The sequence below is a fragment of the Cebus imitator genome, unplaced genomic scaffold (assembly GCF_001604975.1).
Source record: "Cebus imitator isolate Cc_AM_T3 unplaced genomic scaffold, Cebus_imitator-1.0 Scaffold325, whole genome shotgun sequence".
Taxonomy (NCBI): Eukaryota; Metazoa; Chordata; class Mammalia; order Primates; family Cebidae; genus Cebus; species Cebus imitator.
Genome location: NW_016107640.1, coordinates 1,761,675 through 1,774,260, shown reverse-complemented (window position 1 = coordinate 1,774,260; position 12,586 = coordinate 1,761,675). Strand labels below are relative to the sequence as shown.

General features: G+C 41.0%; 1 protein-coding gene across 1 annotated transcript in view; it reads left to right on the top strand.

Moving 5' to 3' along the window:
- Positions 1–12,586, top strand: part of MAPK6 (mitogen-activated protein kinase 6) — a 49,437-nt gene that overhangs the window by 21,211 nt on the left and 15,640 nt on the right. Inside the window, exon 2 of the mRNA XM_017504645.2 lies at positions 10,708–11,919. Within this exon, the coding sequence (XP_017360134.1) occupies positions 11,335–11,919 (585 nt within the window). The 5' untranslated portion in view covers positions 10,708–11,334. The remainder of the gene's footprint in view (positions 1–10,707; positions 11,920–12,586) is intronic.

The window sequence follows — 12,586 nt, the reverse complement described above, 5'->3', positions numbered from 1 at the left end:
TTTTCTTTTTTGGAGATGGGGTTTTGCTCCTGTTGCCCAGCTTGGAGTGCAGTGGTGAGATTTTGGCTCACTGCAACTGCCATCTCCTGGATTCAAGTGATTGTCCCACCTCAGCCTCCTGAGCAGCTGGGATTACAGGCATGTACCACCATGCCTGGTTAATTTTGTATTTGTAGTAGGGATGGAGTTTCACCATGTTGGCCAGGCTGGTCTCGAACTCCTGACCTCAAGTGATTCGCTTGCCTCAGCCTCCCAAAGTGCTGGATTACGAGTGTGACCCACTGTGCCTGGACTCCTGCCTGGTTGCTTTTAAGAGTCATTCTTTTTTGTCATTTGCTTTTTGAGACAGAGTCTTGCTCTGTCACCCAGGCTGGAGTGTGGTGGCTGATCTCGGCTCACAGCAACCTCTGCCTCCAGATTCAAGCAGTCCTCCTACCTCAACCCCTCAAGTAGCTGGGACAGGCGCATGCCACCATGCCTGGCTCATTTTTGTAGTTTTTGTCGAGACGGGTTGTCACTATGTTGCTCAGGCTGTTCTCAAACTCTTGAGCTCAGGCTATCCACCTGTCTCGGCCTCCCAAAGTGCTGGCATTATAGGTATGAGGCACTGTGCCCTGGCCAAGTGTTGTTCTTTCTCGTCCTTGCTTCTTTTTTCTTCACTTATCTTTTTGTTTTCAACAGTTTGACTGTGTACATAGGTATGTTTTTTTGTTTTTGTTTTTGTTTTTTTGAGACAGAGTCTCGCTCTGTTGCCCAGGCTGGAGTGCAGTGGCACAGCCTCGGCTCACTGCAACCTCAGCCTCTTGGGTTCAAACAATTCTATCTCAGCCTCCTGAGTAGCTGGGATTACGGGTGTGTACCGCACATACCAGCATGACCGGCTAATTTTTGTGTTTTTAATTTTTGTTTTAGTAGAGACAGGGTTTCACCATGTTGTCCAGACTGGTCTTGAACTCCCGACCTCATGATCTGCTGCCTCGGCCTCCCAACATGCTGAGATTACAGGTGTGAGCCACTGTGCCTGGTGGATTATTTTTGTATTTATCCTGCTCGGGGTTCATCAAACTTCTAGATCTGTGGGTTGATGTCTTAGTTTTTGTTCATTATCTTTTTTTTTTTTTTTTTTTTTTTTATTTTTTTTTTTTGTTTTTTTTTTTTGAGACAGGGTCCCACTCTGTTGTGCAGGCTGGAGTACGATGGCTCAATCTCAGTTCACTACAACCTTTGCCTCCCAGATTCAAGCAGTTCTCCTGCTTCAGCCTCCAGAGTAGCTGGGATTACAGGCATGCACCACCATGCCCGGCTAATTTTGTATTTTTAGTAGAGACAGGGTTCCTCCATGTTGGTCAGGCTGTTCTCGAACTCCTGAGCTCAGGTGATCTGCTCCCCTCAACCTCTCAAAGTCCTGGGATTACAGGCGTGAGCCACCTAGCCCTGTGAGAAATTTATTTCTTTATAGTTCTAGAGGCTTAGAAGTTTGATACCATGATGCTGGCATCTGGTGAGGGTCTCCTTTCTGCATCATCCCATGGTAGAAGGGAAAGAGAGGGTCAAACTTACTTTTATAAAGGCCCACTCCCACAATAATGACATTAACCCATCTACTTCCTACTAGTGATTAATAATTGTCACTTATTAGGCCCCACCTCCCAATTCTTGCATTGAGGATTTTCTGACCCATGCACCTTGGGGTCACAGTCAAAGCATAGCGCAGGCCTAGTGAAAGACTGGACTCTTTCAGTAGTGCCAAGTTCTTGTATGTGTCTGATAGGTAACAAAATTTTGTTTTTAAATCTTGCAAGTTTTCTTTCTTTTCCTTCTTTGTCCTTCCTTCCTTGTTTCCTTTTCTCTCTCTCTCTTTCTTTGATTCGTTAAGAAAGTAAAGGAATAAAAGAATGGCTACTCCATAGACAGGGCAGCCAAATCTTGAAAGCTTTCTTCACTTCTGAAGAAAGTGAGAAAGAGGAAGGATATTCCAGAAAAATTATGTGCCATTCTGAATTGTTATTAAAAATTAGGGAATTGGCCAGATGCAGGGCTGATCTGTAATCCAGCACTTTGGAAGACAGGTTGGGGGATAACTTTAGGCCAGGAGTTCAAGACCAGCCTGGGTAACATAGTGAGACCCCGTCTCTACAAAAAAAGGTAGTTGGGCGTGGTGTGTGCCTATAGTCCCAGCTACTCGGGAGGCTGAGGTAGTAGAATTGTTTGAGGCCTCAGTGAGCTTTGATCATGCCACTGCACTACAGCGTAGACAACAGAGTGAGACCCTGTCTTTTACAAAGGGAATCTCCAACTAAGCATCTGGTTTTCTCCATTTGATAAGACTCTAGAGATGCTTTTTTAGGGCCTTACACGATGTGACTTTCCTTAGACCCTTATCAGAGTTAGCTCAAAAACAACAGCAATAATGTTTGATCTATAGTCTGAAAAGCAATGGTGCTAAAAGCTATCAACCCTGCTAGGATGGACTGAGGAACAGTGGCTAGGTCTTGCATATCTTCAATTATACCTTCTTTGGTATTACATGGGCTGATAGGACTTTTTAAGAGTCCTGCTTGTCTGCTTATATAGAATGCTATTTCAGTGACACAATCCCTCCACACCACCTAAACAAAATAAGATGAGAGCTATAACAAAGCTGAAGTGTTTTATTTCTTCATTGTGAGTGGGTTGAAACCAGCTGCCTTCTTCATGTTGTTGGCAGACCTATGCATTCGCATAGAGTGAGGGTCCTGGTGGAATGCCTGGAAAGGAAAGTACCATATCTAGGCACCTTCACTGATGTTTTCTAGTGGCAGATCAGAATGTGATCACATTCCGAAAAATTTGAGGATAGGACTTGCCTTCTCCAAAGCTTCCTACTGCCATGTAGAATATGCTGTTTGCATTGATTCATTCTGTACACATTTAAGGGTACCTACTAATTACCTATTACTATGCTTAGGAAATGTCCCCAAAGCTACTTAGTCCCAAACCTTTCATAATGGACAAAGCCACAGAAAAAAGGAGGGGGATGGTACCCTGGAAGATGAAGAGTAGAGGTTCTGAAGAATCAAATTAGATTAGACTGGGGAAAGATGGCAAAAGAAAAGGGAATGACAATGTCATTAGAAACAAGAGGAAGAAAAGTGAAATACTAGTGAGGTACGGAGGAATCCACTACAGTGCCCCTGTGCTCCAAAAGTAATGATGTGTTCCTATGAGCTCAAGATTGAAAAAAAAAAAAAAATTGACCTCTGCTATACCTTAATGCCTAAAACAATGCCTGGCACATGGTAAGCATTCAGTAAAATTTTGTTGAATGAAAGATAATGGATGGATGGGAGAGTTGAATCTATTTAGTCTGTGTAAAAGATGTTTTAAAAGCATCTTGGTTCATTCTGCTTCTTGGCCTACATTGGGATTTCATTTCCCCACTCCCTTGGGTATACATATGACCATGTGACCTACTTTAGTCAGTAAAATGTGAGAAGTGAATGGTGTCATTTTTGGATGGAAGCTTTGTTGCCAGTGAGATAGTCTCACTTGTTTTCTCTGCTACATAGTGTGTCAATAGCTGAGATGGTAGATACTTTAACAGCTTGGCTGACAGCTACATTGGACTTGTGGCATGAGCAAGACTTAAACTTTTGGGGGCCATCTAACTTACTATGACTGCTATGAAAATTTATATTTTCATCTGGTTAGAATCCTCACGTGTCCAAAGGTGCTTGAAGAAAGAGGCTGTGCACATATCTCCTGTCCTGTATTTGCTCTAATGTTTCTTTAATGTTAGTTAGGTTGGGAATCTTAGAATGATGCCTCCCACCAGGAGGAAGATAAGAAATGGGATGAAGGGTTATTATAATTATTTTAAAATTTGCGGCCATACATTTGTGGAAGGGATTATATTTGTTTAGTGTACAGCAATTTCAGTAGCATCTCTCCCGTTCTGAGCATACCACCCACCGTAAGTGATTGGGAATAAAACTAAAGAAATAAAAGACACGTTCTGCGCTTTTGTAAATCATAGACTTAGAATTGGGAGGGTCTGTAGGGATGTTATTACAAGTTTATCAAGGTCTATGATTTTTGAATTTCAAAATTACAAAGTTACAGTAAATCTGTAACTAAGAGACGGAGTCTTGCCTATCCCCCAGGCTGGAGTGCCGTGGCACAATCTTGGCTCTTTGCAACTTCCACCTCCCAGGTTCAAGTGATTGTGCTGCCTCAGCTCCCGAGCAGCTGGGATTACAGCTGTGCACCACTATGCCCAGCTAATTTTTGTGTTTTTAGTAGAGATGGGGTTTGGCCATGTTGTCCAGGCTTGTCTCAGGTGATCTACCCACCTTGGCCTCCCAAAGTCCTGGGATTACAGGTGTGAGCCATCCCGCCTGGCTGTAACTAGACTTACTAGTAGTAATCTAGTTGCACGTTTACTGTAAGTCATCCATACTGGAAAATAACAACTAGAGATAAGCAACAAAAAACATATAATGGCGAGTACTTCGCAATGGCTTTTTAAATGGTCAAAGGCAAATGAAAGCCCTAATGTTAAAATGCATTTAGGCAAGTGCTTAGACAATTTAAGAACACAAACTGGTAGCAGTAGGTGAGTGTTTTGTTTTGTTTTGTTTTCTTAGACAGGGTTTCACTCTTTACTGCTCAGGCTGAAGTGCAGTGATACAGTAGCAGCCCACTGCAGCCTCTGTCTCCTGGGTTCAAGCTATTCTCCAACCTCAGTCTCCCGAGTAGGTGGGATTACAGGTGTGAGCCACCACACCTGGCTAGTTTTTTAATTTTAATAGAGATGGGGGTTTGACCATGTTGTCCAGGGTGGTCTTGAACTCCTGGCCTCAGGTCTTCTGCCCGCCTTGGCCTCCCAGAGTGCTAGGATTACAGGGGTGAGCCATCCTGCCCAGCCTGTTTTGTCTTTCAATTGGATGCTTTGTTACTGTCTCTGACTTCAAAAGTTTGTCTCTGTAGAAAGGCATAGTTACTGATATTCTGCAAAGCTTTTTAGACTTTGGCATTTTAGTTTTAAGGTCCTGTTTCTCTTCCCAGATTCCTAAGATTATTTGCTGATAATAGTTTATACTCCCAGCCTCCTTGAGGTCCACTGATAACTGAAAGGGGTCCCTGATAACTCTTAGGGCTACCCACCCTACATTAGGAGCAAGGGTTTTATCAAGAATGCACATGAGCAGGCTGCTAAGCTGTAGCACTTGGCCTTCTCTGCCGGAAAAACTTAGTAGCTTTTATGAGAGCTTGAGACATGATCCCAGGGAGGGGTGAATTTGCTACAGCTACATTTCTCTTGTGCCAGGGTTAGGAGATAGCCCTAGGTGAATATAAGGAAAGCTCAATCTTTTTCTTCTGTCCAAAAGCAACTGGGTTTTGGCTGAGGACATGTGAGGCTGGCTAGATTCCTGTTAACTCAAATTACTTGCTTGACTATGGAGAAGAGCAAAATAAGCAAGAGCCTTTGTGGAGAGGAGATGGGGGAAGTGCCGTCAGTGACTGTGAACAGGCCAGATGACCCATGTCAGCATTTATCCTGAGAAGCAGCAGAGCAGAAGGTTGAGGAGAAAACCAGAAAAATAACCTTTGTGTTTATGGCCCTTACTTAAGACTTCTTTGCACATCTAGACTTCCTTTTTGACATAGGTAGGCCAGGTTTCTCCTTGATAAGAAAAAAGAAAATTCAGCTTCTATAGAATGTTGAGATGAAACAGAATAAAGTTATTTTATGTCTTTTGTTTGCATTTCATTACTTTATACACTTAGGCTTGACTCCCAGTACCAGCATTGCTGTTGGTGGGGTGGGGGGGGGTAGACCAGGTGACAGAGCAGGAGGTAATTTAGAGAAGAGAGCAGTGCTTGAGCAGACACCTGTGACTAATGCAGTTTCAGGGAGCTGCCTTATAAACTTAGGAAGCTGGTATCCAGCCTGGATTACAGAGAGCTTTTGATTCCATGGCATGGTAAATCACTGAAAGAAAGCCAAATTTAAAAAGCCAACTTTATTCTTATAAATTGTTCTCTGTACTTCATTTTATTCACCCAAATTGTTAAAAACAAAACAATATTGAACCAGCTAATCAAACTTAGTGAACCCTCTCCAAACAACCCAGAATCAGCCCTGCCTAGTAGGAAAGGGTAGCATTTATTTGGAAGCAGAGAAATTGGAAAGACACTGGAAAGGGTCCCTTTATGTTATCTTCTTTTTTACTCCCTTGGAGTGTGTGAAACATGTAAAAAGAATACAGAGCCCCAGTTTTTTCCTGGGTCTAAGCTTTAAACTTTGCCTTTATAAAATTAAACACGAAAGATGGTGGATATAGTGGCAACACTCATGTGGACAGAGGTTGCAGTGACCATCTGCTGGTTTAGTTGAGTTTTATGGATGTTCAGTCAGGCCAAGGAGCTCCATGATTGATGTAAAAGTTGGAGGTAGTTGGAGGGAGATGAGCATTTGGAATATAACTGCCCTAAGAGTCAAGGTGTTAAGGAGGGAACAGTTTCTCTCTCGGGTCACTAGGAGAGCATGAGAGGCCTCTGCCCTTTTTCTGGCTACCAGACGCACACCTCCTGACTTTCTAGTTAGGCCAGACCCCAGTGTGTAGACTCAGTAGCATCTTGTAGCATTCCTTGGTACCACTTGTTCTTTCTTTATTTCCCTGTTTTCTTTTCTTTTTTAAAAGCTTGTTTGTCTCTAGTCACACAATAAACTCCATGAGGGCAGAGTCTCAAGTCTCTCTTTACTCAACCATTTTATCTACAGGGCCAGGAGATTGACACAGATACTTATCAAATACCTACCGAATAATGGAACATGACTGAATTGTACACATTTTTTGGATTCACTCTGTGATACAGAGATATACAGCATTACTCCCAACTTACAAATTAAAGTGAGTCTACTTTCCAAGATCCTAGCTGATTTAAAAGGCGGTCCATCAGCATTTGGTCTAATGGATACTGAAGGATTCTGAAGACTACTGCTCACAGAGCAACGAAGCAGAATCGTTGAGCAAGCACTGATATTATAAATCTTTTTTCCCTTCAGATGTTTAATTGGTATAATCCTCATTGTTTTGTGGAATTACAGTTTGGTTTATAAATACTACCTTCTCTTGTTAGAATATATAGTTTTCATCATCTGAGTCCATAGTGGTGACACCGCAGTTCTCAGTATTGCCAAAGCTCCTACCTTTCCTGGTATCAATTTTTACTTCCTCTACCTCATGAAGTGCTGATCAGTCACTGAGAATTCTGAAGTCATTCTCATCCTTGAAGTTTCTAGTTTGTGACGCTTCTTGGTCTTGGTAAAATTTAAGGGGGCAGATATGGATGGAGGTCTTGAGTAAGGATCTCTCATTTTTATGGCTTCCCTAATCTGGCCACAACTCCTCCTATAGTACTGTTCTGTCGTATAGCAGTGATGTAAGGACAGAGCATTATTTGTGCTTGACTGGATTGCTATATTAGTGAACTAGAAGTTTGAGAGAGAACTTGGAGATCTTAATGTTCTTAATTCATTTTTCTATGGAACTGACTACAATGTACATTTATCAGAAATGTAAAGCATGACTGAGCTTTAAGGAATTGTCTTCGTTAAGGCAAGAAGGTAGGCACGAACAAACTTTATTTTTCAGGTAGAGACTACAGATGTAAAATTTTGGAAATAGTGGAGCCTTTGAGAAATACTGGTTTTCTTGACCAGACTGGGAAACATGGTGAAACCCCATCTCTACAAAAAATACAAAAATTAGCTGGGTGTGGTGGCTCCTGCCTGTAGTCCAGCTACTTGGCAGTGGGGGTGGGGCTGAGGTGGGAGGACCTCTTGAGCTCTGGAGGTAGAGGTTGCAGTGTGTGGTGATCATGCGACTACACTCTAGCCTGGGTGATAGAGCAATACCGTGCCTCAAAAACAAAATAAAACAAAACTGGTTTTCCTAGGGTATTTCGTGGGGAGCAGGGAGAATCAAGATGTGTACAGGAAACATAAAAAACTTGGTGGAAGGGACACATGCAATATTAAAGCCCTTTGTAAAAATCTGAAAGTTTTTTCGAATATAGAAACTTATTTTTATTACTTATTTCCATAGTCACGTGAGCCTAGATCATATAACAACATTAAAAATCCATTGGCTAAAGACCAAAAAGAGACTAAGGGCTCGGTTAGATAATGGCAAATGATATGTTGAACTTAAGTTGTTTGAAATATTTTTTAATTCAAAATTTTATTCATAGACTTCAGCTTTTAAGTTTTTTATTACAAATAGACTGGTAAGCAACAGAATTTTTAGGGGACTTTTTTTTTTGCCAGGCTGGGAGGGCTGATTTCTAAGAAGCAGAGAAAAACTTGCGGACAGGAGAAGCCATCTCTGTTACAGTAAAAGAAAGTATTATACTGTTAATGTCCTTCATAACATTAAGCAGATATAAGACCTGTTCTTATTTATTAAAAGAACTGCGAGATAGTAAATTATCAGTTTTTATTTATTTATTTTGGAGACGGAGTCTCACTTTGTAACCCAGGCTGGAGTGCCGTGGTATGATCTCAGCTCCCTGCAGCTTCCACCTCCAGGTTCAAGCGATTCTCCTGCCTCAGCCTCCTGAGTAGGTGGGACTACAGTCACACACCGCCACACCTGGCTGTTTTTTTGTATTTTAGTAGAGACAGGGTTTCACAGTGTTGCCCAGGCTGGTCTCTAACTCCTGAGCTCGGGTAATCCACCTTCCTCAGACTCCCAAAGTGCTGGGATTACAGGCACGAGCCACCACGCCTGGCCATTATCAGTTTTTATTAAAGCTGTCTTTCTCCTATTGAACAATGAGTTGAGTTTACTGAGGGCCAGAATCCTTTTGCTCATATCAGCTTTGCTCCTGCCTAGCATATAATAGTTGCTCAATATATTTTTATATATTCAATTAAATGAATAATTTGGCTTTAGATTATTCTTTCAGCTTAAAATATTGTCTGGTCTTATTTGTCAGGAATTCTGACCACCTTATTACCACCATATTTTCCGTAGTGCCTCATAGCTGGTACTCTGGGTAGTCTGCAGATTCAAGGATTAAGCCATAAAGAAACTGAATGAACCAAGTTGCATTATTTTTTTTTTTTTTTTCAGGTGGGCTAGGGAACTGTCTACTGGAGTTGAGACTATTTTTTCCTGCCCTTACATTGGATATTTTTTAAAGCATGAAATATTTTAAATGTACAGAGATCAATATAACGAACCTTTATATACATACGACCCAGCTTTATAAGATTCTAGTAATCTGCCATGCTTGTTACTTTCAAATAAATAACAGAAATTATTCTGGTCTCTTTCCTTAATAACTTCCAGGTAATCATGATGACCTTGGTATTTGTCAGTCTCATTTTTTTCATATTTGTTTTACTTTTGTGGTATACATATATACTTAGCAAAAAAACTATTTTACATGCATATAACTACTTATCTGTTCTTCTGTTTTACGAATTTTAGGTTGTTACTAATTTTTTCTTTACCAAAAAATGAGCATTTCTCTAGGGAGTTTACTGTGAAGAAAAATGGCCAGGTCATAGAGTATGCTGTTTATTCATTTATATGTTCATGCCAAATTGCCCTGAAGTTTTTTTTACTAATTTAAACTCCATCCAATATTGTGTGAAAGTTTGTTTTTCCACACTCTTCAGACTTGACATTAACAGACTCTAAGCATGTTTTTTCAATCTGAAATGTTCTCTCAAGGTTTCCTATCAATCCCATTAACTGCTTTTTCATAGGTGTATTCATTGTTCAAGTTTACTCTTATAAATTGAGCATTATTTGCATATTTATCTTATTTGTGCTGTTAGATTTTTGTTCATTGGATATTGATAGGCATAGTTAATAAGTAAACATGCTCTTTAACAAACTCAGACATCGCCGGCTTGTTATCAGTTCTTTTAGATAGATATCACTAATGTTTTACCCCTCATAAAACTCGGTTCTATAAAAATACGATGAACCTTCCCATATTTGTTGGCCTTTCAGAAATGGCACAACCTAAAGAGTCTAAGTGTTATCAAGAATCTAGGGTAGGCCGGGCGCGGTGGCTCAAGCCTGTAATCCCAGCACTTTGGGAGGCCGAGGCGGGTGGATCACGAGGTCAAGAGATCGAGATCATCCTGGTCAACATGGTGAAACCCCGTCTCTNCTCTACTAAAAATACAAAAATCGGCCGGGCGCGGTGGCTCACGCCTGTAATCCCAGCACTTTGGGAGGCCGAGGCGGGTGGATCACGAGGTCAAGACATCGAGACCATCCTGGTCAACATGGTGAAACCCCGTCTCTACTAAAAACTACAAAAAATTAGCTGGGCATGGTGGCGCGTGCCTGTAATCCCAGCTACTCAGGAGGCTGAGGCAGGAGAATTGCCTGAACCCAGGAGGTTGTGGTGAGCCGAGATCGCGCCATTGCACTCCAGCCTGGGTAACAAGAGCAAAACTCCGTCTCAAAAGAATCTAGGGTAGTGAAATTTGGAGCCCCAGCCAATATGTGTGAATTTCTCACAACATTTTTGCAAGCTATTTTTGATTAAGGGTAATTTGTCACTTAATGACCATAATTAAGTTTAGTGTTCCAGTAGCAGTTTATTGCTAAATGCCCAGTGTGTGTCATATTACAAATTTGAAGAAAAGTGTATTTCCTGCAGTGGTGACTTTTCCTTCTTTTTCTTATTCCCCAGGTTGTATCAGAGTAAGATGGACGGTAGCTTTGATTGTGATTGTGGTGAGCTGGAGCCACCTGATCACTAACAAAAGACATCTGTTAACCAACAGCCGCCAGGGCTTCCTGTTGAAATATATAGTAACAAAGGAAGAAAAGAAGCAAAACGGAAATAGTGCTTACCAGCACCTTAGAACGATGCTGCTCAGGACCAGTCCAACACTGAATGTATCTGCACTGTGAGGAGAATGTTCATAGAAGCCTGTTGTGTGCATATTTATTCACATTTTTGTTAAATGTTAAATCGTTTAGCACAGTAATCTGAGGCATAGTATGTCATTTCATTCCGTTTGAGTTTGAGTGTTTTCTTTAAATGTCTGCAGAGTTGCTGCCCCTTTCTTGAACTATGAGTACTGCAATCTTTTTAATTCTCAATATGAGTAGAGCTTTTTGAGCTTTAAATCTAAGGGGAACTCAACAGGCCTGTTTGGCGTATGCAATGAACATCAAGAAACCATCTTGCTGTGGAAGCATAATTATTTTTCTTCTCCCTTTTTGAAAGATCTTTCCTTTTGATGCCAGTTTTCTTCCTTGTTTACACAAGTTCAACAATTCGAAAGGAAAAGGCAATAGTAAGGGTTTCAAAATGGCAGAGAAATTTGAAAGTCTCATGAACATTCATGGTTTTGATCTGGGTTCTAGGTATATGGACTTAAAACCATTGGGTTGTGGAGGCAATGGCTTGGTTTTTTCTGCTGTAGACAATGACTGTGACAAAAGAGTAGCCATCAAGAAAATTGTCCTTACCGATCCCCAGAGTGTCAAACATGCTCTACGTGAAATCAAAATTATTAGAAGACTTGATCATGATAACATTGTGAAAGTGTTTGAAATTCTTGGTCCCAGTGGAAGCCAATTAACAGACGATGTGGGCTCTCTTACGGAGCTGAACAGTGTTTACATTGTTCAGGAGTACATGGAGACAGACTTGGCTAATGTGCTGGAGCAGGGCCCTTTACTGGAAGAGCATGCCAGACTTTTCATGTATCAGCTGCTACGGGGGCTCAAGTATATTCACTCTGCAAATGTACTGCACAGAGATCTCAAACCAGCTAATCTTTTCATTAATACTGAAGACTTGGTGCTGAAGATAGGTGACTTTGGTCTTGCACGGATCATGGATCCTCATTATTCCCATAAGGTATGTAGAAAGCCAGCTGAGACAGACCTTTAAACTGATACACTTCATCAGGAATAGGTACTTGTATTTTCTTTGTAGATTGTGGCACAATGTTTAATCTTACTAAACTTTACATAGTGCCTTTTTTTCTGATGCAGATGTACTTTCCTTCACTGTCTCTCTGTTTGAAATGAAGGTGGAGGGGGATAATTAAATACAAATTTCTAAAAATAGATGGTTATTATAAGAAGTTCTAAAGTATGTGGTTATTTATTATAAATGAAATTCTCCCTTAGTTATTTAAAAGTGGAATATACTTTTTTCTCTTTGGGACAGAATTGTAAGAGGGGATGCTACTTTGACTTTTAGGTCTTTTGTTTGTTTTGTTTTCAAGACAGAGTTTCGCTCTGTCTCAAAGGCTGGTCTGCAGTGGTGCCATCTCGGCTCACTGCAACCTTCATCACCTGGGTTCAAGCAATGATTCAGTACCTCAGCCTCCCAAGTAGCTGGGATTACTGGTATGTGCCATCATGCTCAGCTAATTTTCTTCATGTTTTTAGTAGAGGTGGGGCTTCACCATGTTGGCCAAGCTGGTCTTGAACTCCTAGCCTCCAACGATCTGCCTGTCTCAGCCTCCCAAAATGCTAGGATTACATGTATTAGCAACCATGCACAGCCTTTTTTCTGATTTTTTTTTTTTTTTTTTTTTTTTTTTTTT